Source organism: Strigops habroptila, chromosome 5, assembly GCF_004027225.2.
Source record: "Strigops habroptila isolate Jane chromosome 5, bStrHab1.2.pri, whole genome shotgun sequence".
Taxonomy (NCBI): domain Eukaryota; kingdom Metazoa; phylum Chordata; class Aves; order Psittaciformes; family Psittacidae; genus Strigops; species Strigops habroptila.
This window is the reverse complement of record NC_044281.2, coordinates 12,274,484-12,300,913: the sequence shown is the minus strand read 5'-3', so window position 1 is coordinate 12,300,913 and position 26,430 is coordinate 12,274,484. Positions and strand designations below refer to the sequence as shown.

The following is a 26,430-nucleotide window of genomic DNA, read 5'->3' as shown; positions in this document are numbered from 1 at the left end:
CGGACTGTCTACCAAAGAAGGTAAGATCGAAGAAATAGTACAGAAAGAAGAGATTTGAAGAACATAAAGAGACTTCAGAAAACCGCACAGACAGGATCTTTAGAAAAGCTTCAGATCAGATATGCTGCCACTGAACTTTTATCAAGTCAAGATGGATCACCTGGGGGGAAAAACTCCAACATAGTGAGGTGGTGTTTTTTTTTTCCCCCCAAAGAACTGTAGTTTTCTCCCCTTTTATGTATGTAAATATACACTTATGCATATATTACTTCCTGGCTGGTGAGGAGTTACTTAATGGCACCACATATGTTTTTTTTTTTGCTGAAATCAAAATGCTGCAAACACACCGGGCGTAAGTGACCCCTCCCCACCAATGCCAGTGGCCTCATTAGCCCCTCTTCTCAGGTGATGCTGATGGATCTCTCCAGCTGATTTACCTACCAGCTGTGTAATTCTGCAAAAGCAGCTTTAATCTTCTTCACTGAAATATCCACTTCCTCTTTAATCATCATACGGTATCTGGTTAGAGAAACAGTGCAACGCTGCAAGTCTTTTACTGATTTTTCAATGTTTGGCCCTAAAACAGGAAACAAAAATTGCACAGAAGTCAGAAATCTGTTTTTTGTTCTTCTGAATGAGGGAGCAGGAATAGTTCAACAAGTTATTTGCCCAGATTAGGATGAAGTGGCTACCCTACTGAAGTCCATAAATCCAACTTTTCAATAGTCCTTCCATGCTGCTTTTCAGTTTCTAAACATGTTGCTCAAATTCATTCTCCAAAGCAAATAAGTGTTAAAACAGCACTATTAATTCAAATTATTTATTTTTAATTTCATTCACTATAAAGTTATATAGACCATAAATTGTTCTATTCATTTTTGTTATGCTGAGTATGATTCTGCTCTCACTTTCCAACATATCTCTTCTTCACATCTGTGCTTCCCCCCCCGCCACCGAGGCCTCAACTGTCTGATCATCTCAGCACACAGCAACCAGGGATCCAATTTACCTCTTTTTTTGACTGAATCGTCTGTCTTTGTTTCAAGCTGGGTTGTAGCATTAGATGATTTAACTAAGGAAGATTTTGACTTTGGCCTGCCTAGGTTACACTGGAGTTGAACTGATGCCTGAAGAGACTCATGCTGTCCTACTCCATTCGTAGTCTTTGGGTTTAATTCCATGGATACTCTCTGGCGTTCTTGTTCTTTGTCTGCAAGAAAGCATTAAGGTAGAAAACAGGCAATTATAATATTAAGAAAGTTATGAAGCCGTATTGTTGAGTCTGAATTACTTTATACAATGGAAAAATCAAGTTGTTTTGTGGATTCTTCAGAGAACAGAACTAGAGAGGATGTCTGCTATGGAAAGCATGAGACTTTCATACTGGTATCTATCTGTATGTAGGTATGTATGTATGTATCTACCTCACACAAAACAATTTTCACCATTTAATCAGCATTTTAGAAGCACCAATTAAATGTTCCTACCTGAAATACTTACCTTGCCTGACTGGCTACAGCTTTCTATCAAGAACAGTCGCTAAGAGGGACTAAGCAGGAAATGAAACAATGTCAAAGACTAGCCTCTTGGGTTCAACGGCTGGAGAGGGCTAAAACAACAATGCCTGAGCCTGTTTCCTGCCACAAGACAACCTGGTTTACTCTTTCCAAGACTCCAAAGGGTTTTGAGATACCAGCATCATGACAGAGGGCCAAGCAGCCAAAGAATGGCTACGAAAACTGACAGGTAAGGCCACTGTCAGTTGAGACTGGCTTTACCAAATAACTCCAAAAGATAGTTAGAAATAAGCAATCTATCAGCTAAGCTATAGAGAAAGGCCAGGCCTATTGTCCTCAAGATGAGACCTTTTGAAATTTATTGTTATAGTGCAAAATTCTTATTTACTCCATTTAACTAGCAGCTTTGGTATTCTTGTCAAGACAAATGACAAACTGACAGCTTCTTAAAGTCATCTAGAAGAATGGTTATACTCTAAAAACTTTTTAATCATCTTTTGTCTGCAATATATTTTGACAATTTCTTCCAAATGTGCTATTGTGAAACCCAGCAGCACAATGATCAATATCACCTAGCAAACAATACCTTAGTATGCTGCTACTGAACTCTAAAATTTGATTGAGGACAATCAACACAATTAAAAATAGATTGAGAAAGTCTGCACCAAATCCCTGAAGACCTGGACCAGCTAAGCAACATGTATAACAAAATCTGTCTCTCTCAAATACTTGAAAGAGAAGCCAAACCTCTGGGTAATAATATCTACAAGTAAACTGTTGCAGAGTTCAGTAGGTGGTGGCTTAGAACTTCAGCACTAGGCTAATGTGTGACCTCCCCTGTATTAGCCATCAAGCATTACCAGACCCGCCAGTAATGGCAGCAGCCCAAATAAACTTGCTTTGAAATCTGCTAGGCTGCTATCTTCAAATCGAGTGGTTTATCTTTTTGTAACAGCTTGCCATTTAACACCTTTTAAATAAAGTGAACCTTGTGGATTCTTTGGCTGAAAGAAGAAAAAAAATCCCCTGAGATAAACAGGAAATTCAAAGAATTCACTGAAAATCATCCTACATGAAAAACAATTTTATAAAGTAGGAAAGAAATTAGTATTTGATTTGTATCTGGTTTTACCCGAGTGCCTGCAAAAATACCAGCATGGTAAGGCAGCATTAAATATCCTTTCAGCACATTCATGCCCCTTCTTTACAAGGGCATGCACAGAAAGAGTAGCTGTAAGTCCTTCAGATCCTGTGTTGCCAAGGACAAGAAAGAGAGTTGGAGAGTTTGTTATGGTCATCATTTTGAAGTAATGTGGTTTATTGAAGGCCCTTTCCCCTTCAAGATACTGAGGAGAGCCCTTGAACAGACTCATAACTAAGTGAAACACTCCCCATGGCCCTCCGTGATGAGGCAATTTGGCTTTCCAGGGCCTTGAATTCTGTGCTTCATTTTCTCTAGCAGGTCTTAACTCCCTGTAGGAAACCATGACACAAAAAAGCAACAACTAAGTACCTCTGAGAAAAAAAAAAAGATGGAATAATGGCAAGAAATAAGCAGATACGAACTAAAGGTAATATCCACATGTTCTCCCCTGTCATTTTCTAGCATGGGACACATTATGGAGAAACACCAGACACACTGCATCTTCCCTCCTGAAGTCCCTTCCAGGCAGCCAGGAATTTATGGCTCAGAAAGACCTAATCTGACAGACCGTGAGTTGCTATAAGCAAAGCTCCAACCTCATGTTCCTCATGGGGAGGAAAGAATAGGGGCCTGTCAGCAGACACCTGACTAGGATCATTCTAAGCTGTGAGCTGTCTGAAGGTGATGGTGAAATGACTGCAGTAACATTAATTTGATAGGGAAGGAACCAAAACAAACAAGACAGACAAGGACAAAACAAAGGAGATTACAACACGAGAGGGAGCAATATGAAACGGGTGTACCTTGAACTGACTTCAGCATTTCAAACTGCAAGTCTCTCTGACTTGCTCAGAAACCACAAGGGCTGAGCTATGGCCCCTGAGGGATTCTAATCACCCTTCCATTTAGTAGCATGCACTTCAGCACAAATTTAGCAATATGTACATAGGTGGCTTTTGACCTTAAGAAAGTAGCTATTATACTGGCTGTAAAGACAAGGAATCTAGTGCAACTCAAAGTGAAGCAGCAGCTCTTTCCTTCTCTGTATTAAACAAATTGCCAGGAACTTATTTTACTACGCAAGGGAAACTTAAATAGAAAAGTTTCAGGTTTTCCTTTCTCTCCATTTTCTTTCCTTTCTTTTCCACCTTTTTCTTTCATTTTTACCCCCCTCTCCCACTGCTTCTGAAACAGGGGATATGTGTAAAAGTTCATAAAAATTGTAAAGCTGTGGTAATAGCTCATTTGTCACTTGTAAAAACAAAGTAAAATTCTGTGATACTTTTTGCTCTTGGTATGTAAAACTCTTCACTGTATCATGTCCAAGAGAAAAGAAAAAGGACTCAATCCCAATGCCACAGAAAAAGATCACTAAAAGCATGGCTATTCTTGCATTCAATTCTGTTACTCCCTAGAAAGCGCTCCTCCCCATGCATGGACAGATTCAGTCTATGTATCTTTATTCATATATGTATCATTTGAAAAACAGCAACTCTAAGAAGTTTGACATGGGAGCTTGACATGACATATCTATACCACAAATGTTTATGTCTTGCAGAGTAAGTGCCAAAACTGATTTAGTATTATGGAAATGCAGAATTTTCTGGCTTCTGGCATATTCTATCCAAACTAAGTGGGAGTCTTTAGCACGGGCAGGAAGAGTATCTCTGGTACTTTATAAGGCACCAAATACTTCAGACAAAATTTCTTGGGAAGTAGTTTGCCTATTTGGCTGATATAGGTTGCAGAGTTTTCAATTCAGAGGTTGGCATCACCAAAATTATCTGGAAGCAGCAGGGAATTCATTTCAGGACAATTATCCATTTGGCACATTCCTTCGAAATGAGGTTTGAGAGCTGTATTTGCAACCATGGAAAAAGGAATTTCAAGTAAAGTTCTTATAATGCAGTCTTACATACTCCTTAAAACACAGGAAGAAAATACTAGCAGCAGCAATAGTCTAGGGCTGTCAGAAGTTTGAAATATGAAGAGCTGAAAAATCACTGCCAGTAGTGACAGCAATTAAATATGAGCTTTATGAAAGGATACTTGAAGGCAAAAGCCTTCACAGAGTTTCTTCCCCAGAGGAGAAAGTTTGTTGTCATTGATGTTGCTATAACCATAACTCTGTATATACTACAACCCAGTAGCGAAAAGCTTTCTGTATTACTGTCCCCCAGAGTTCCAGAATCAGTACCTAGACCCTAGCAGAAATGTGCACATACTAAGAGACTATCAGATTGCCTTTCCTCAACACAAAGGCCCTTCCCTGTCAGAGAAAGCCATTGGAAATCTACTGCCAATAGCCTATTTGGGGAAGATGAGAAAAAGAGTAAATGGACTAGTCTGAACTAGGTAATAAAGAAATCCTGTGATATGCCTCAAGCTCATACTAGCCTGATATCTTTGCTCCAGATGAGGAGACATTTTATACTCAAGCCATTTTCTAACCCTGCACTCTTGTATATTTATATCTGTAATATTCTGTATCAGCTGGGCTTTTGATTATATTTTTGGTCATTTTGTCTTGGGGGGGGCAGGGGGGGTGCGGAACATTTTGCAAGGGAACATACTGCAAGGTGAATTGTGCCCAGACATAGATCTACTTGCATGACTTTAATAGCTAGTTGCATGATTTTGTATAAATAGCTCCCTCCAATTTATTTATTTATTATATTCTGCTTCGTGGCAATATAAATACCATGTTCTCTATGTAAATGGGGGCCAACTATTGCCAGTTAAAGGTGTCTTGTGGCAGACGAACTGACCTGTGATTTCTGGACAGACCTGCGCTGACTCTACAAATCCTGAGCCTTTGTTCTCAAGAGAAGCACCTTCCCGTTTCTGATTGGCAGAACCCCTGCAAGAGTTGTCCTTGGAGCATCCATTCAGATGGCAGTCATATATTCCCTGGGGCTCGTGAGATGCCTTTTCAGGTCCACCATTCTTGGTTTTAGGATCTTTATTGCCTTGGTGCTGTTTAAATTTGCTTCTTTTTCTCCTATTGTTCTAAATGGAGAAATATTGCAAGAACAGAGACATCACTCAGTGCAACTCAAAGTCAAAATACAATCAGTAAAATGCCCATGTTTTTAAAATGCTATACAAGTGACATCAGAGTAATGCAATTTACAGGATGTGCTGTGCTATGCAAACACAGTGCATCTGTTCAGCTGAACATATAAACTGTTTCAAATAAAACCTGAAGCCCCAAACTGGTTTTCCCTTTCCGTCCGCACAAAATACTTGCATTGCAAATGATAATAAAACCTCTGCTAAGAAGCTGCTCAAAATGTTTGCGGTTACTTAGAACAAGCAGTTCTTAACCATCCAAGGGCCACTGACACAGTAACACAGACAAACACTTAAGGCATCACTCTGATCACGTACAAAGTGATCACAGAGGACATGGGCTGGCCACTGCTACTCTACCTCTCCCAACCTTAAAAAGGAGCCTCCATGACACTGACTCACAGGGCAGCCTCCTGGTACAGCTCTGGCTTGGAGATACATATGCATGAAGATCATATCCCAAATATATACTCGAAGTATCTGACTTGATGGTGTCACTAATGCGTGACTCCTAATGGATGACTCTGATGCTTATGTTATTTTTACACTTGTCAGCAAAATCTCCAGCGCTATAACTAGCTGTGATTATCCAGGATACAATTGCTTATGAAAAGTGTTTCTGAACATGGGCTGTTTTAGGATTCATTCTGTACTTGTCCACGGTCTGGCTCCCACATGCACGCATACAAACGTGCTGTCCCAGAAATTCTCTCAGAATACTGGGCTGGAGAGACAACAGATGAACAGGATTAGAAATAATACACACATTTGCTTTCAAGTATTCTGACTACAGGTGTGAATGAAGTCACCTATGTTAGCCAAGGCAGACAGAGCACTGGCCAAAATAAAAGCACTACATTCAACTACAGACAGCTGATAAATTGTTCGAATGCTTTTATTCGCAAGAGCGAGTTCTTACCTTCTTTTTCCCTGTCATGTTCCATTCCTTTAGAACCTGAGCTGCGCTGCCTAGAGAAAGGGAAGATCAAACATTTCGAAAAGTTCAGCTATGAAGAAGAACAAGTGTGTTCAGGAGCAGTTTCTACTCTCCTAGCCTGGGCAGCATTTCCATTTGTTGTTGTGAACTTGCTTGTGTGGGGAGAACAAAATGGGTACTACTGCCTTTCTCCTTTTCAATTACCATTTTATTTGATTATGTTACACAGAGCGGATGGGTTATCTGGCACTACTGCTTTTCATGGCCTTCATTCCACAAAGTGATTAAGTGGGTGTCTAACTTAAAGCACTAGCATAAGCCCTAGAAAAATCAACACTCAAATCTCTTGCCTGAAAAAGGGAAGTATCTCAGCATGCTAGTATAAATACTGGGTAAAATATATAGTCTCCCCCTGACCCTAGAGCTTCCCAAAGTTTTAAAATCTTCCACCATTTTTATCATATGCCTCTTATGTGTTATCTGTCATATTCAGAAGACACAAGAACATAAAAATGAATTTTGAAAAATTATTATGATTCTGTATACTTGAAATTCTGTCTGCCAGCCCTAAGGAGCTGGTTAGAGAAATTTATGGAACAAAGCAAGCAGAGCCTTGTTTTTGACAACTGCTAGCTGCCATGCTAGAAGAAAACTCTTCTGCCCCTAGCTAACATCATTATTTTGTTCTCCTGGACCCTAAAGCTGAAAACAGATGCTCATGGTAAGCATGCAGACTGAATCATCATTCAAACTATTATGGAAGTATCTGCCACAATAATCACCACCAGGTTAAAGGCCTTCTGCTCGAGGAATCACTTTATCATCACTGCATGATTCTAGTAAATATTTGTTTATTATCCTTTCCAAATGGGTCTCATACTCAGCCATTCTTCTCACTCATTTCAGTGAACTCTTGACAATATTAGCATTAAGAAATAATCCTGTTTTCAGACAACCATGAGTCATCAACTTGTATTCAGCCAAAGACATGTGAGATTTTCAAATGTATCCAAATAATTTTTCTATCAAAATAATACAGATCCAAAATTATCTGGCAAGTCTACCATGCACATTAGAAGAGATTACATGTTTTGCTAGCAGTGCTAAACCCAATTTGTTAAACTGTGAAAAAAACATGTATGGAATTTAGGGTAAATTTAGATTAGATATTGGGAAAAAAGTCTTCCCTGTGAGAGTGGTGAGACACTGGCACAGGTTGTCCAGAGAAGCTGTGGATGCCCCATCCCTGGCAGTGTTCAAGGCCAGGCTGGACGGGGCTTGGAGCAACCTGCTCTAGTGGAAGGTGTCCCTGCCCTCTGCCCATGGCAGAAGGGTTGGAACTGGATGGTCTTTAAGGTCCCCTCCACCCCAAACCATTCTGTGATTCTATGAACCCATCAAAGCTATATTTTGTTTCTATGACAATGCAGACTGAAGGCTAAGAAAACTTATGTGTGTAACTGTACATACAACTATATTTAGTTACACAGATACATACTTATGTACATATAAATACAATCCCCTCTCCAAGGTATGCTGTCTTTTGAAAGACACAATGTTTCACTATGAAGAAACAAACCCGGACACTTGCTGCCCATTTTACTCTGTGCCGCTGAAAATATGTGATTTTACTTGACAACTTTGTTAACTGTTTTCATAGTATCGTCCAACACTCTTTTTGTGTTGGCTGGTGTTGTCTTAGTTTTGCTTCCCTCAGATTCCCTGCAAATACTATGCAGGGTGAGGGTTATCTTAGGGATTCACCCAGCTAACCCTAGTTTCTTCCTGTTGGAAATGCACTAACTGTGCAAGTCCCAAAGGCCTCATTTGAACCCACCAGTATATTTTCCTGACTACATCTACAAAGCAGCTGAACAGCCCTCCTGATTATGCTGAAGTAGGTAAAAACTAACATTGCAAATAAAAAAATTTGAATGCCTATCTTATTTAACTCAACTCAAATTCCAAACATAGAAGTAAATTTATAACAGAGACATCACCTATATGCCACTCCAGATACGAAGCAAGATAGGAGCTGACCTCAGGAAACTAAATATGAACATTTCTTGATTCAGCATGCAGCACCTCTGAGAGAAGCAGTGAATGGAGGTGCTCAGCCTTTTCACTCAGCATGGCCGTCCCCATGTTTTTCACTGCATGTGGCAATGCGTTCTCTGCAATTGTGGCATTTCAATCTTAGCAATTTCTTTCATTCATGTGCAGAGGCACTCGAAGTGCTAGAGTCATTCTACCCACAGTGGTAGCTGAAAGGACACAACCTTTCTCATGCCATTGCCAGACAGTAACAAATATTGCCTGTTTTCAAATGCTCACTTGCAAAGACTTCTGAACTCAAGGCACAGTGATCATAAACTGGTGAAGCTCAAAGACCATTTGAACTCAGGTTACAACAGCTTGCTTTTTTCCAAGACTTTGTTGCATTCTTGCACTTGCTTTTGCCCTACTTCTTTCGTGTAGCAGACGACAACACAGGGCTATGAAAGCACTTCCCCTTTGAAAGGGTCACTGGAAACATTTCAAGTGAGCAGTGGTAACTTATGACAAAATAAATTGCATGAAAGGAACTTAGTGAATGATTAGGGAGCAACCCCTCCACTACTTTTCCCAAGTCATGTATTACAGGAGAACACAATTATTGTTAATTGGTGCATCACATTTTCCTTTCTGCGTGTGTGAACAAACCTCTTTCCAGCAGAATGTGACTGACGCATATACCCGAATCGAGAGGCATCATCTAGATGCGATGGAAGAATTCTGATGTATTCATAAACAGTCCAGTTTGTTTGCATTTGCTTTTTGCATATTGGTAAGTAATTCCTACTACATCATGATGGTTTTTGGCTGATACTTTTTAATAAATTAATCCAAACCAAACCCAAAACTATTCTGAAGTAAAATAGATATGAAATAAGTGAATTTGAGATGGCACATCAATACTATGAGGCATTTTTTAGGATATTATGGGGCTTTTAAAACCACTGAACTTCCAGTATCTTTTAAGCAGCCCCAAGCTTCAAAGATTTTGAGAGGATTTGCTCCTGATATGTTATTATTTCTGCAAAGGGTTTCCCACAGTCTTTGGTGAAAGTTCAAAATACTTGCTATTATATATTTATCAGAAGTGTTATTTAAACATAAGTGACCTTTCATTAGAGATAGTCTCACAATGCAAAATACAAACAGATCCAGATTTAGAATGGCTCGAACTTTCAATGGAGTCTTGGTTCAGCCATATAAATGTCAAGGATATTTGCAAAATCCAGATTGAGGTTTGAATGTCAATGTATGCATCAAGTTCAGGGGCTTAGAGGCCTGGTTATCTGCCTCAGAACTACCCCAACTTCTTATTGGTTACTGTGTCTTCAACAGTGAATCATATTCTGACATGTTCACTTTAAAAAGCATTAACTTTAATGCAGAATAAAAAACGCCTACAACAACAACGGCACCAAAAAAATGGCAAAGTTAAAAAATAGAACATATAAACAGCCAGGTCAAACTCATACTGTGAAGAACTAAAGATGCAGACAGAAGGATCAATTATAACAAACGAGCTTTCCAAGTATCACAATCATTTGTTTTATGAGAACAACTTTTAAGCCACTTAAGACAATGAATACTTCAGCATGCAATTGAATTCCTCATGCCTTAGTGAAAAAGGTACACTGTACTCACCATCCATGAAAGCTTGAACAGCCTTGTCTACATTGTTATCAAACTGCTGCAACACCAGAACTATCTCATTATTGCTTTTGTTTGGAACAACTGATCGGATTGCATTGATCTGGAAGGAAAAAACAGGAATACAACAACACATGGGTTTATCATACTCCTTTAGACAGCAAGGTACCTCTGTGCCAAGAGACGTTTATATAAATGCATGTTATACATGACATGCTGACAGGTACACAACAATGTATCTGTATGAAACAATGCCCATCCTCTCCTTAACTGACCCATGCAAACAATGAAAATAATTTCTTCAAGAGACCCAATCATAGAACTGGTAGCCAGTAAGCCTGGAACAAATCCTACCTCAGTCATAGCAGGAGAACTAGTTTATCTGAACTGACAGAATTTGGCCTTATGCTTTTTTCCTAAATGTTCTATTTGCTCCCATGCAACTTGACAAGATGCATCAGCTATACAAAATTACGGAGCACACAAGTACTTTGACAGGGCTATTGCACGGCCTTGCTACATTAGTTATGATCAGTGTTTTTTTTACATCTGGAAAATAGTCATATGCAGGAAAATAGTCACAGGCTAAAGAGAAAACGGTATAATTTTTAAAAGCTCTAGTGGCTGCTCGGCATAATTTCAATTTTCTGTTCCATACATATGTGACCAGGAAGCTTGTGTAACAAAATCCTGAACAAAGGACATGGGAAGCCAAATGCTTCCTTCAGGAAACTCTGCTGATGGATGAGGTGTTACACCCACAGATGATTCTGGCACACCATGCTTCAATTTCACAGCATCTACTGCTGTACTGTCTTCAGTATCCATTTACACCAAATGGTAATTCGACCCACTATATTTTAAATAAAACGTTCCTACTGGAATCATGTTGATGATTTACTTTCTCATGCCCACCTAACATAACTGAAAGTAAATAGTTACATGAAACTTAATTACTATATTGTTTTAATGCTAGACAAGCTTTACTAGGTAGTACCAAAATAAAAATACTTAAATATAACTGGCAAAACTAATAAAAGCCTAAGGTACTACTCTGAAAAGACAAGAGAACCAGTGCCAAAACCAGCCTAGTTGTTTCTAATCAGCTTTTTGAGTTCTGTGTCAAGCTATCTAGCATGTATTTACTGCACTGCCAGTGGTCACCCAGCACCCCTCCGGATGACCTTCTTTCTGTGGGACACAGCCTTGATTAGGGTGTACTTTATTTACTGCATCAGTGTCATCATGCTGATTTCTGATTGTGAAGCACTGGTGGTCTTTTCACTGTACTGTAAAACAACTGTGAAAAAAATCATACATGAAGATAGACCTGTTTAAGGAAACTAGGCTGGCTTACATGGTGAGAGCATTCACACTAGCTGTCCATTTAGACACTGAAAATCAGTCTTTCCAGATTCCCTTTGTGGAGTCTCCATCAGTGGAGACATGAGAAGTTGATTCAGAACACTTAAGTGCTCAGACTTATGACCAAAAATCTTATTTTGCTGTCATATGTTCATCGTACTCCTCAACCACTGTATCTCCCTGTCCCATATACTAACAGAAGCCATGACTCATTTCGAGTTCTGTTAATTCACAGAGACTGAGGGCTCCAGTTCGTGACAGCTGCTGGTCATAGCTTCAGCACCACAAAAAGTTGATACTTGCACCAGCTAAATCCACATGGGATCAAACTTTCTGGTGGACGCTTTTCAGATGAGCTCATCTCTTTCACTGTGTAAGAAAGGTCATTTTCTGACTTCGACACACAACTTTAATATGTCTACTTAGTACAAATTACTGTTTCTGTTTGTCATCCTATCATCATCTCATCTCTGCAGCTTCACATTTGCCCACAATACATTTCAAGTAGCAAGCATAGCCTTGGACAACTCAGGCCACAGGCATAGAGGGCAGTGGAGTTAAATTGCTTGTCTACTTCCCAAGGACCCTTTCCAAAGGCCTATCTAATAATTTGTCTAATGTTGCTGCCCCATGCTCACAAGCTAGTTCCCAACTCAACAACTAGCTGCTTTGGAGGCTCTACTAAACACAGGTGACTGTTGGAAGTTCAGACAGGCTAGGCTGTCAACTGGCTGTTGTTGTTAGAAACTACCCAGGAAAATCTCTGCTCAAGCTTCTCTCTGCAACTGATTTGTACGCATGGGGAGGGAAGTTGGGAGTATAGCTCTCTATGCGCTGCAACAGGCATTCAAGTGAAAACTAACCCCAATCAACAGGATGTGCAGAGAAAGCCCTGGAAAAAGGAGTTTTATTCATCTTCTGATTGTGGGCACGGGCATACTATTTTACTGATAAAGCTGCAACAAATATGAACAATACAAGCTGGCAAAGACCCCACAGTAGATTAGGCTTTAAACTGCAGTATATTTTATGTTCAAGGTGGTAGATGCCAAAGGTTTCCACCATGTGGAGTAGCTCTTCATATTCTCCCAAAAACTTCCCATCTTCTTTCACAATCATGTGGATCATCTCTCTGCCTACTCAAAATTGCATAATCTCCTTGTGGCAACTGCTTACAGGAAAAATAGTAAAAGGAAATATCTAGTGTATTCTAACCATCTCTAAATAGAAGCATGGGAATATCATAAGGCTTCTAGGTCCTTCTTTGCTATGAAAGGTCTGGAAGCCTCAAGAAGCATCTGGAAACAACAAAGCGAGGCCAAGACCACAGGATGGATCAGGCAATGTGCCACACACTGCAGTTTAGAAACTTCTTAAAGACATTAAGAAGGACATCTGTGGGGTGGAGAACACTGACACACAAGAATTTGACCAGGCAGACTATGCTTTAGACTACAGAACCTACTGCAGACTGTTTGCACTGTGTGGTCTTTGTTAAAAAATTCCTGATTAATAGAAAAAATCAGAATTAAAAGCTAAACTGTGTTTCATATGACTAGTACTATGATTAAATACAAAAAGGCTATGGGAACATTATAGTTGTGGAGACAACCCAAAACAAGCAAGATGATGATCTCAGGAAGAACACTTGCCAATACACAGAAAGGAAATTAAGCCTATGACCAACACTGTGGACACAGTCCTGTTTTAGTTGGACTATGTAAAAATTCGGTTTAGGCAACACTAATGTACTGCAAGCTCAACAATTTTACTGCCAAACCCCAACAATATCTTTTGTTGACTGTTGTACAAAAATATACATTTGTTTATATTTCCATGTAGAAGTTTTCTATTTCATTAAGTTTCATGAAAAAGAAATTCCTCAGCAAAGAACATCAGATTGCAAAGAAGAGCATCCAGGACATACGAAACACTAAATCAGAAGTTGCTTACACTTTTTTAATATGCTTCTCTTGTGTATGTATGTTGTGATACTCATGATACCTACAAGTTGTTAGTGTTTCTGCTTTCCAGATGTCTGCAGTGACTTACATGGGATAAGATAGATGAAAACTAAAATTTGCAGCCAGAAGGATATGGTAATATTAAGAAAAATATATATATGTACTACTCTGTTCAGAAACAACAAAAGCAGATATAAACCCAGAATTCCAACAGAGGAGAAATCCCAACAGGTTTTGTTCTGAAATAAAATATTTTGGCTTAAAAATTTTTAGGAACAAAATGGAATAATATCACTGCAATTTTTTTCAATTTCCAAGACAGACAGATCCGTGTACCAGACACCAGATCTCCAACATACGCACTATGGGACTGATGTTTTCAGCCAGAATAACTGCAATTATTGTACACAGGCAATGAAAAAAAGTCAGTGATTTCTGGACATCCAGAAATTATTGACAAATGGTTACAAGTGTCAAATTATGACCTGACAGTGTATCTGGGAGAAGTACAAGGTGTGTTGAGGGAGACCAGGCCATATGACAGCCTTAACCTAGAAATGCAAATTTCAAGGTCTCTTAGTCCTTCCACCCTGGTTTCAAAAACATGCGTAGATTTCTATGCTTGAAGCTCAGGTCAATACAAAAGGAAAAGCTAAAGGGAGAGGTAGACAATCTTCTTGACCATTTGTAAACTTAACATTTGTAAACTTTGCATTTGTAAACTTAACAAATGCACTTTTACAGCAGAAGGTCATAAGAGACGTAAGCACAGATTGTGATGAATGGAGCCACAAAGCTCCAGGAACACTTGGCAAATATAAGATGACAAGTGGGAGACATATTACAAGGGCTGAATTTGAGCTGGATCTAGACAGCCTAGGTATGCTGCCTCCTCTCTGGTTCACCTGCTAGTTCGGGTGATAAAGCAGGCCTTTTGCTAGTACAGCTATATACCTCAACTGCTTACAAGTCTTCAGCTGCTTTAGAGAAGTCAGTCACTTCCCAATCCAGAAAGCTATATAGAGATATTTTTATTAAGGGTGTAATAGGGTGATACCAGGGCAGGAGATAATTGCCATCTTTATCTCTCTAAATTTATAGTCCTCAAACTTACCAAGGACATCCATCTTCTCAACAAGTAAGCAGTGGGTTATGGATCTAGAATAATCTAATGGCGAAAACTTCTCATCAACAAATTCCTTTGAAAAATTATTTAACATCCTAAAGGATGAAAAAAGTACAAGAACCAAACAATGCCCTAACATAGAGCGATTCTTCATTAATACCTAGATGTCTGCAAGAACAAACTCACAGCAGTCTACTCGATTTACTTCGGTGTATGTGGGAGAACAGTTTTTTCCTACTCACTGAAACCTGATCATAGGAAGAACATCACCAGACAGACGACAGGGAAGTCAACTATTTTAACGATTTTGTGAATCATCCCATCTTTATCCAGTGTAGATTCCCAGTGAACTTCTGTCATCATCTGGATGCTAGACAAGCATTCCAGGACACTAAGATAATTCAGTAACATACCTTCTGAACCACAGTTAATTGTGCTGTTACTGTTAGCTTTAGTTGAGAAGCTGTCACTGACAGTAGTTAAATTCCTGGGCTTTCCCTCCTGTAGCCTCACTGGAAAGCACATTTCTTTGTTTACTACTAAGACAACTTGCTCAGAATTTCAGCTTACAAAAGCTACTTTAAAGCAATCATAGATCTAAAATCTAAAGTTGTAATCTCAAAAACCACTGTGTATGATCAAGTACATGGAAGGCAGAACCCACGTCCACCTCCATTTAAACCCACTATCCAGAGACCTACCTTTTTTAAGCATGCATTTAATTCCAGTGGATGTAGCTACTTTATTCTGGATAAGGCTAAAGTTAGTTCAAAGTTTAGAAGATTTTTAACCACTTTTCTGAGCTGAAGTCTTAAGCACACAGTTAGCTTGAAATGCTTGCTCAAGCCCTGTTAAAGCTGCTGCAATTTGAGCTGGGTTGCGTCTCATCAAGACCAAAATTCCACAGTCATGAGGTTGTTTTTATCTGTCTCTTACACAAATTGCTGAGGTCTGCCCAGAAGTGATATAAAAATTGAAAAAGGTTCCAAGTCCCCTCAGATAAGCTGTTTCTACCCTAAAATAAAATCTCCAACGTCTGATCAGATGTAAGTGACTATTTTTCTGAGAATTACTGTTTAAGTATAGGCAATCTCTCTTGGGGCAAATTTTTGGCTCTTCTGAAAGAAAAAAAAAAGTCAGTTTACTTCTGAGGAGCATGGCACAGAGGAGAGGGCACTGAAATTCTAATCTCTCATGGTATCTTACTCAAAGTTCGCATGAACACCCATCTCGTGAGACTTTCCTGATAAGTCAAGCTCAAGAAGAAATACAGCCTGCCTGAAAATTGTGGCAGCAGATTACCTACTCCACACCCAGGACCAAGCTGACACTGCTGTGTATTCCAGTGGGTCCTTTAGGTTCTCTGTCAAATTCCAAATGGTTCCCAGGCAACTGTAACAACATGAAATCAATTGCTGCCTGTTTGCTGCTCTACTCCATCTGCTCCCCCTTGGCATCATCTCAAAGAGGATGTTTCTCGTGAGTAAGTAACATATCCGGGGTTCAGAGAATTTGTTTATGTATCTCTGACATAGTGACAAATTAAACTTCTCTGCTGAAAGCTCACGGCTGTTCTGAAATCCCTGAACACAGCTGTGCTAATTCCCTTGTAGTAAGTTACTACTATGGCCACTTAGAAATATTCTTACTTATGCTTAGTTAGGAACACTAAATGCAGATCCACCTTTGCTTTATACTAAACATTAAGATGAACATATTTTCTCTAAAGTTAGGAGCCAAATTCATTTAGAAATATGGTTATCAACAAATACACAGACATTTTCCTACTTCATTTTTACTGCATGTCAGTAGCAAATCTTTATGTACACATATACACTGTATAGACCCACTGCAACTGAGGACAGGTAGCAGTGTAGGCCATGTTCAACTAGATTACACCTCCAACTGAAATTGACCCAAATCTTCAAGAGGAACAGGCAAGGAGGGCTGTCTGCAGAACTCTGCTGGTTTCTCTAATCTAGGATATTAGCATATGTCCTGGTTACATTAAGCAGGAAAATGCATTTAAAAACTGTTTAAGGTTTTGAAAACTCCTACGCAAACATATTTCATAAATACAATTTGACTTTGCTGCATTAAGAGCCCATTTGTTATGTCACAGAAATTTTCCAGAAACTTTACTAACAGTTCATCACAACACACTGACCAAGTGTTGTTAACATCCTGTTTGAGCAAAATAACAGCTTTGATCAGGTCTGCATCTCTCTTTCCTCTACATGACCCATTTATCACACTGATACCTTTGGGTTATTTATCCCCAATAAGCACAAAACAAATTTTACTTGCTGCAGTAAACTACTTTAGGCAGTCATCGTGGTTTTATTATGTCACCCCTGTCTCCCAAATTTGTAAACTAATTAAATGGAAACCCCAGACATTTAAGGAATCGTGAAAGAACATATTAAAAAGTTTGGCTCAGTAAGAACTATTCTGCTTGAGTAATGACAGCAGACATTTACATTCCTGAGTCTATAATAACCTTAACCCAAGTTAAATGGCTCACGAAGTGACACAAGTGCATTTTGATCAACTTTGTCCATCTAGTTCAACATATGGGCAAGGAACAGCTGCAAAGGACAACTTTAAGAAAACCTAGTGAAATCACAGAATGTAAACTACCTGCTTTTGTAATGTATGATTTCAAATATATATACTATTCCACTCCTTCCACTATGAACCCTACTCTGTCCTTGCATGCTATCGCTTAAGTTATGGTATAATGTAAATAAAACTGTGAACGCCCCCCAAACACATCTGAATAAAGTTTCCTTCTTGCAGTTTATGGTACAAACCTGCCCATCTGTTCCCACAGCTCTGCAACTTGAAATGGCAAATGAAAAAGTGAGTCTTTCAGAAGAATGTCAGCAAAACTTCACTCCTACCAGAATCCCAAGAGAAGGATCTTAATCTGAATGGGTATTTTGCCAATTCCAGCTGACACAGATCTCACTTGTTCAAACATGTTTAGACACACAATAATTGGGAGGGGGGGTGGGATTTTGGGGAGAAAGAGGCCCAACAGCAAGTCCCAAAGCTTGAACAACTCCCAATATTTCCTTGGATCAAACCCAAAATCTTGTGCCAGAGCTGAATGGTTATCCTGGGGAGTGCCTGATACTCTTGTTAAACTAAGAGGGTCTAATTGTTAAAGGAGACAACACATTGCTTGTATTCCTCACTTCAATTGCTTCTTTGGAGACCTTCTCATTCAGAATCTCAGCACTTCTTCTGGTGATATACTAAGTTAATGCTTGAATACCTCCATTAATTTTATGGAATTACTTTGGATTTAAGCCAATGAATTTGGCCCACTTTATCCCTTAATCCAGTGAAGTTGTGTGCATACAATCTAAACTATGTAAAACTCAGTCTCTGAAAACCCTGATACTAGAAAACAACTCCTTAGTTTTACTGTATTTTCAGGCACAGACATTAATATAATCAGAGGCAAGAGGGAGAGTGGTATAGTGAGGGAAGGCTATTGCAAGAGTCAGGGCAGAGGGAATTATTCTGAGAGAGATCCTCATGGTAAACTCCTTGTACTAGCTATGCAGGCATGTATGAACCTTGCGGCTGCTGAAATGCTGAACTTGTGTTATTCCAGAAAATCTGTGGGTTATATGCATGAAAATATGGTAATCGGAACAGTCCTGGCTCCCCACACAGAGTATCACAGCTGCAGGAGCCTCTGCCAACTATGGAAACTTCCATTAGCCTTCCTGACATCACAGGCCAACATTCATATAAAACTCTCGGGGGGGAAGGGAGGGAGAATGTTTAACCTATTGACTTTATGATCTATTTCAGCTAAAATGCCAAGAATGAATTACACAAGTATCAGCACTACAGTAGCATTTTTTTATGACTCAAATTCGGAGTAGGGTCTTACAGAGGCTGTGAGCATAATAGCCAAAATGTCTGCCTCAGCCTCACATCACTCTTAAAACAGTGGCAGAGGCCTTAATTCCTTGATTGACTAGCTGATCATACAGAGAACATAGGGAAAAGCTATAATTTAAGAAAAACTCCAAAACCATCCCCTCTTTCCCCCCAAAAAAAACCCCCAACAAACCCAACCACAAACCAAAACAACAAACATTATGCTAAAACTTCCTGGGCTCTGTAGTACATTTTTGTCAGAGAAACAATGTTCAACATAAGAGGAAACTTGTGTTCTACTTTTGCAGAAACTTGCAAGAATAAGTATTTGTGTGCAGATGTACAGCTCCTTCAGCTTCGCTCAGGTCTTAGCAGGATCAAAGTCTTAAATATATTATGATCTGCAAGCACTGAAGTACAGGAAAGAAGTGGGAAGGAACTGTATTCTATTCTGCTGTTTTTAACAAGGCCTGCTTACATTTGTGCTGATGGCAATAGATTTTGGAAACTCAGCAAAAGTAGCTATATTTATAAATCTTCATTTTATTTCCCAGAAATACTCATGCCCATAAGGTGGGTAAAAGTAAACATTAAACTCACTGCTTCAGTGTTGTATAGCATGACCATATCTTGCTCTGCAGGTTTTTTAAGTGAGAAAGGGATTTCATTTCGACTCTTTTACCAGGACACTGTAAATATGTCTGCTTTTCAAACATACAAATGAAGTCCTTCCATTTCAGCAGTCTATGTGCAAATATAATTAAAGCCAACTCTGCAGGACATACCTGTTCAACCCCTTCCTTGTATTTCTAGTGCATTACTCAGAAGGGTTCTAAAGCTACAGTTGCTTTACAGTTAGTCAGTTTGTTGCTGACAGAAAGAGCCACCATACTGTAAACCAAATATAAGAGTTCAAATGGTCCTGTGCTATCACAGTCTCATTTTAAAACAAGACAGACTTGTCCAAGTGAAATGGCAAACTGAGCATGCTAGCTTCTCAGTTGTTGTATGTAGAGTTCATCAGATTTATGCTGTTCAGTCACTAAGCCTTTATTTAGTAGGTTATTAGTCTATATTTTCCAGAACAAACCCCAGTGATTTTGCAATAAAATATTAATTGCTGTTTGGCATAGGGATCTAGTGGCACTAAATACTAATGAAAGACACAAGAATAAAGAATGGAAGTATTTGTAAGAGTATACTCATCCGATTATTTTCCTGCCTTAAAAATGTGTATGCTTATAAACATTTGATTTTTAGATAATCCCAGAAGATATCATGCTTGGAATAGCAGATATCTAGTGTGAATAAAGTCATTTTGCAGATTTTCATTCTTAAACTAGCAGATGATGTTTAAAATCCTGCACTTGGAAAACTGACAAAATTAATAATTTAAAATAAATAAATAAATAAATCAGGCTACACAGTAGATAGGTAGAACTTCAATTGATTTACTGAGTTGCATTTTGAGAGCTACTTTAATGTACCTTCTAGCACTCTGGCACTAGGGGAAAGAATGTAATGACATTACTTTCTATTGCAAAATCCATCATGCTATTCAACATTTAAACCCTATGCTGTTATTGAGGACTAAGGAATATACCCATCACCAAAATACAGATTCATGTTGATACACATGTCCTCAAGCACAATGAGTGACTCAGTAGTTTACAATATATAAGAGGAAAAACTACTCAAAAAGCAGGCACCTAGGTAGTGCAACAGGTATGGGACTGATTCCTATCAGGGGACATACAACTAAGAAATTCTACTGCCTTCTGAAAGCAAAGAAAGTGAGTAAGCAGCAAAAGATGGACACAAAAGTCTGAACAGGAATTCATTCCCACCTGAACTACTTGGTATAAATCATCACTTGCTATGCTGTTTCCTCAGCAGCTTCATTCATGTATTGGTAGGCAGGTAATAGTTTGTGACTGTTCTTTCAGGAAACATCATTAGCAAACTGGAACTTGGGGAAACCTAGTTTCATGCTCAGTAGTTGCCATGGCTTATCAACTCTTACAAAACAAATGCAATGTCTGTTAACTACTAGTCATGATCAGTGCTGAGAAATACATTACCCAACTCAAAAGTTCATAATTTGTGAACTCAGAAGCAAAGCAGGAAGTTAACTAAAAAACTGAATACTGACCTGAAGGCTATTTCTTTTCTCTGTCATGCTCTGTCAACTATCATTTCTTCGAAGTTTTCCGGATTGGAAAGTCACATTTACAGCGCCTTGCACACACTCCCCAGGCCAAATAACATTTTTTTTTCCTTGTTATCAGTCCACCTAACTGCAAAACTGAAGTTACGAACTGCAAAGTTGAAGCTAGGCAAATCTTTTTCTGCTGACTTTTTTTCTGCCAGCTCAGGAAAAGAGTTGATCCAAGGAATCACATAAATTTGTGTTATTTTCCTTTCCATTAAAAGGCTTAGAGAGAAGAGAGCACTTCACATGCCTGCTGCCCTGCAGAATGTGTAATCTGCCACAGGCAGGTCTTATGATACAATGCAAGATGACTACATTTCTCAGTTTCACATTGCCCTCACTGCATTTTCTTGGTATTTAATCGGTTTTGATCTTTTCTCCTTGTGCATCTTTCATTAAGTGAATGGGCCTAATCAAATTTTCACTGATAGCTGAACAAACCTGGACTAACTGACAGGACTGGATTCTGGCCTTTAGCATTTATCACACTGCCTTAAAAATGGCATCTTTATTATGCCACATTAGGCTTAATAAAGTCATAAACCAAGGAGCCCATTAGCCTTCTCTGGATTTCCTAAATGCAAAGCTCCATCTCTCTTACCAAACGTGAAATAGAACAAAACCTGATTTTACAAAAGACAATTCAGGTGAATTCTCAAAATCTTGGTTTATTTTAAAATACAACCCTATCATGTTATATTCCCACTTCTCTCTCATTCTCTAAGAGATATTATGCTTTCCTGTTTATGTTGGTGAGGAGTATTTTTAGATTAGATTGTCTCTTCACACTCCGCCTGCTGAGAATCACAAAAAAATCTACTGTTTTCAGACCCTGTAATTTTAGGAACTGCCTTTTAAGTAGTACAGGTATGACATTTTTGGTCAGAAAATATTATTTTCTAAAGGGTGTGTTTATTCAAAGGTTGTATTTTGTACAGCAGCAATCACCGCAAAGTGCAATTCTCCACAGCATCAGCATGCACAGGAATCACAGAGGAATAAGAGAAGTCTGTCTGACAAAACATTATCTCTTTGCAGAAAAGCAAAAATGTTTCTCATCAACCAAGATTAATATACTAATCTTATCAATACCTGCCTGTGTACTTAACTTTATGCACAGAGTCAACGCATATTAAAGTTATGTATGTGAACAGTGCCTGAAGGGTCAGGGATAAAATATGTATGCAAATATCATTTCGGTTTGCATTGTACTGTTACTTGAACCTACCTTTTCCTTGATATTTACAGGAGAATTGATTTCTGCCATGTCTCTTCAGGTGAGAATATTGTCTGTGAAAGGAGAAAAAACCCGAAGAGATTAATTTGGAGGTTTTAATCCCAACCTAGCAAAGCTACACTTATAAAGACTAATTGCATGTGCTTACCTATAAGCATTAGAGAAACATAACACTTAATGAACACAGTGCTCAATCTTGCCAAAAAGCAAAGCTAGTCCAAATTTCATACTTTCCCCAGATTAGTTCTGTAATTTACATTTTTTAAATGCCTCATAGATATGAATCTGGATAGAAGGGCATCATACTTCTCCCAGCCATGTCTCTTGGAACCTATTCACTATTACTTGATAACTTCGAGGCTTTAAAGAGGAAGAACACCTTAGCTGAACTCAACAGCTCCCGTTTCCTCATTCACGAGCAACCTCAATTTTTGCCAGGAAATTTGTCTGAAGATCCCATCTTAAAAAGGCACTTAGATGTGCCAGGAGGTTAGACTGACAAGTGCTGTGTGGCTGGTGGTTTTGGTGGTTTTTGTCTTTGCTTGCTTGTTTGGTTGGTTTGGTTGGACTTTGTTGTTGTTGCCGTTGTTTGTTTTGATTTTTTTTGTTTTCCCAAAAGTAATTCAGAGGATTTAGCCACACGGCTCCTACTGAAACTAACAGGGTCTGTACAGTTAAATCTCCAAGTCTGCTCTGAAAACTTGGGCACGTGAATGGAATTTGCATGTCATTAAGAAACCCTACAATATGCTTTCTATTTCCGGGTATGTGGGTAAGAGACATTGTACCACACAATGAAGAGTTAACACAGGAAAGGGAGTCTAGTTGCTTAATCCTGCTTCCATCAAAACCAACTGCTTTAGACTTCAGTAAGGAACAAGCTTGAATCTTCACATTTTTAAATTAATTCATACCCAAAGAATTACAGCAAAGACTGACTCAAATGGAATAAAAGCTTGGTTTGGTCACCAAATTTAACTCTATTGTACACTGATAAGAAGGTACAGATGTACATAAATCAGAATGAAATCTAGTTGAAGTTTTTAAATTGGAACACTTCCTCCTTGTCCCCATTTGAGAGCCTTTGCTATGTGGGCTGGTATAAGAGTTTCCATAATTCTTCTAAATCTCTTTTAATGCACTTAAACAATCCTCCCTTAACTCCTGCTTTAAAACACAGCACTTCAGTGGAGTTCCAACTCCAGAAACTAGTCTTCTATTACAGTATCCAGAGATAGCATTTGTTATCAGTTTCTGTATGCACCCATTTTCTAACTGAATAGATGAGATTCAAGGAAGTACATTTTCAAAATAACATGACTTTGTTTGTGGCAAATCCAAAAAGAAGATAGGAAGAAGAAATAAAATGAATTTTTGAGTTTTGATCTGACGAAAAGCAGACATTAAATTATGGAAACCCCCCAAAATAAGGTGCCAAAAAAAAAAAAAATAAACCCTTTCTATTGCCAGTTATTTTAAAAAGTGCTTGAAATTAGAAAGGTTCCTCTTGCCATCTCTGTTTTACTATACCATGAAAAGATACTCTCTATCAAAACTCACATACCTTATACCTGTCTTTAGCCAGTAGCTCAACCACTTTGTCAAGACACTGAGCTGAAGTCCCACTCTGTTCAATAAGACTTCTTCCTAGCAACTGGGCCACACTGTGACTCTGAATGCCTTCCTGTCTCCTAGTATCTCAGATCAGAAGGTTCCCCTCCCTGCCTCTCCTTATAACAAGGATGAAAGAGCTCAAATGAGTTTCTTTGCCAAACCCACCCAACAGCTAAAAGCAGAGTTATAAAACGTCTGGACAGAGCAGGAAGGAAGATCACACAGAGCATGAATTTGGGGCAACTTTATTTCCAGTATTTAGTGTGTTCCAACAACTAAAGGAAAGCATTGAGAAGTTATTGTAGTCTGTAGTCCCTATATAACATTTTTATGTACTTCTTGTCTTTTGCTCTCAGCTATTTCTCATGCCAAATGGGCAGAGAACATGAGATATAGGTCACAACATTTCCCATGCAGACTGGAAAACTTAGCCCTAAGATTACTCCGTAAGTCTTAATCTCCCTTACTGCTTTTCAGAAAAGCATGCCTTCCACATAGCGACATCAGAACCATGCTGGACTGATACTGTTCTTTAATAAATAATCGTATGTTAAGGAATTTGACTAGTTCACCCTATCTACTATCTAGCAGCTTCTGTAATGTTACAGACAACTGATGGAAGGCTGCCGGCTTACTTATCAAGTACACCTAATCCGATCCAACACTAATGTAACAACACTAACAAAAAGAAAAAATAAAGGAATAAACTGTTCTTGAGGAACCAACACACATCACAGAAACAAGTACAATAAGTACAATAAAGATTATAGCTAACAAACCCTTCTGGCTTTAAAAGTCCATAAAAATATCTATTAAACCCCCCCCAATCAATAATGGGAAGAGATACTTGCTACCTGAAATCTTCAGGTTCTGCTTTTTCAGCATAGATTTTACTAATTTTATACCAAAACTGCACATTTTAAAACTGCATCTTGTATGAACCAAATTAATCCCAATAATCATAGTTTTTGAAAGCCCCACACCTCTCAATTTACGTTGCTTCAAAGATACTAAATAATTCTTCAAAATTCAAATTCGATTTGCTGATTAAACCCTACTACAGCATTTAGCCAAATTTACTCTTTCTAGCAATGCTCTGACTCAGTTTAAAACAAGACATGAAACCTTCATACAACGCTTTGCCAGATTTGACTTGTCTCTGCTGTAACGCTCCAGGTATTACTATGATTATAGTCTTCCACTCATGAATGTGGTGTTGATTCAGCCAGCTTGCAACTGAAGCTGTTTCAAGACGACTTGGCAAGCCACAAAAACATACCCTTGGTTTCTCTCCTTCCTCTTTTTCTTTATTTCTTCTTCCTTTTAAGATCAAGAACTAAGAGGACATCAGCTTTTACAAATGGACTCATTCCTCTACACCTCAGACTCTTCATTAATATGCATATTACAGCTGTCAAAATGAAGATGCTAAAACCGAGTTGGAGCTATTTTTCGTTCATCTTATTCAAGGACAGATAATTGAAATAACCTGCATAAAACACTTGCTCATTTACATAACTCAGTCCAGCACTGCTTGTTACATAAAATACAAATGATACATTAAAAGGAAAATGTCGGTGTAGCACTAATTCTTAAAAATATCCTTTACAGTTATACATAATAGCTAATCAATTTAATTTTCTCATTGTAACACAAACTGATTTATTGAATTAACTGGTATTTTTCCTCTGATGGTATTTTTAATGTCTGTATTGAACAGTCACTTCATTTCTAATCCTGTGACAAAAGATGAAACATGAAAAAATTTATGAACAAAATAGTCCCACTGAAGTTTAGAAGCTTTAGCTCCAGGCCTTCCACATTTATAATGCACAAAACATCCTCTATACAAGAGGTTCTCGGCTTGAATGTCAGTTCACATGCTTTGTCTTTCTCCACATCTCTTGCTTGTATTTGTGCTTCCCAAAATGTCACACCAACAGGACTTTCACAAAAGAGGAATGAAAGACATCCTACAGAATCCCTTATATAAATGGGTCACTAATTTCTGACACCAATTTCCAAATGCATTACCTGAACAAGAGATCACTCTCAGTTGCTTGCTACATCCTGACCTCAAATACTGATGGATGGGTGTTATTTCTACACCTATTACACACGAGATGTTTTACTTGCCTTGTAAAACGAAGCATATCTGTAGCATTCAAGGGAATACGGCAGAGAAGACAGGATTAAGTTTGGCACAACCTTACTTCCCCCCCTACCAAATGAAGCAATTCATATTACTTTACACAGGTTAAGCTAACATGAAACTGAACCAGGGCTGCTAAGGTGCTGGCACATGCTCTGTCCTCCTGACTTTACTGCAAGCAGCAGCATTCAGCAAGGCAAACAGTTAGGAACAGCCTTTAAGCACTGCAGCAAAATATGCCAGAGCTCACCCGTCACAGCCTTAAGTACGTGGCTGCTCGCCCAGCCTTTACATGTTTCCTTTCTCTCTTCAAGCAGCTCTGAAATCCCCCTGCTGCTGTGTTCAACTTCCAAAGAACACCTGCCACCTTTCCACTAGGACCATCTTTGGAGCTGTTTGGCTCACAGACACCTTCCAGCTAGACAGGCCTTCACGTGAAGCTGACAAACACTCCATTTCATACAAGTCTGCATGGCTCGGATTGCCTG

General features: G+C 38.8%; 1 protein-coding gene across 5 annotated transcripts in view; it reads right to left on the bottom strand.

Annotated features, from left to right (window-relative positions):
• The window catches only part of SPATS2L (spermatogenesis associated serine rich 2 like), a 156,229-nt gene that overhangs the window by 22,406 nt on the left and 107,393 nt on the right, over positions 1–26,430 (bottom strand). For all 5 annotated transcript variants that reach the window (XM_030485603.1, XM_030485598.1, XM_030485604.1 and 2 more), the window contains 6 exons: positions 22,168–22,229; positions 10,367–10,475; positions 6,653–6,702; positions 5,430–5,670; positions 1,010–1,210; positions 442–577 (listed from right to left, as the gene is read on the bottom strand). In XM_030485603.1, the coding sequence (XP_030341463.1) occupies positions 442–577; positions 1,010–1,210; positions 5,430–5,670; positions 6,653–6,702; positions 10,367–10,475; positions 22,168–22,206 (776 nt within the window). In that variant the 5' untranslated portion in view covers positions 22,207–22,229. The remainder of the gene's footprint in view (positions 1–441; positions 578–1,009; positions 1,211–5,429; positions 5,671–6,652; positions 6,703–10,366; positions 10,476–22,167; positions 22,230–26,430) is intronic.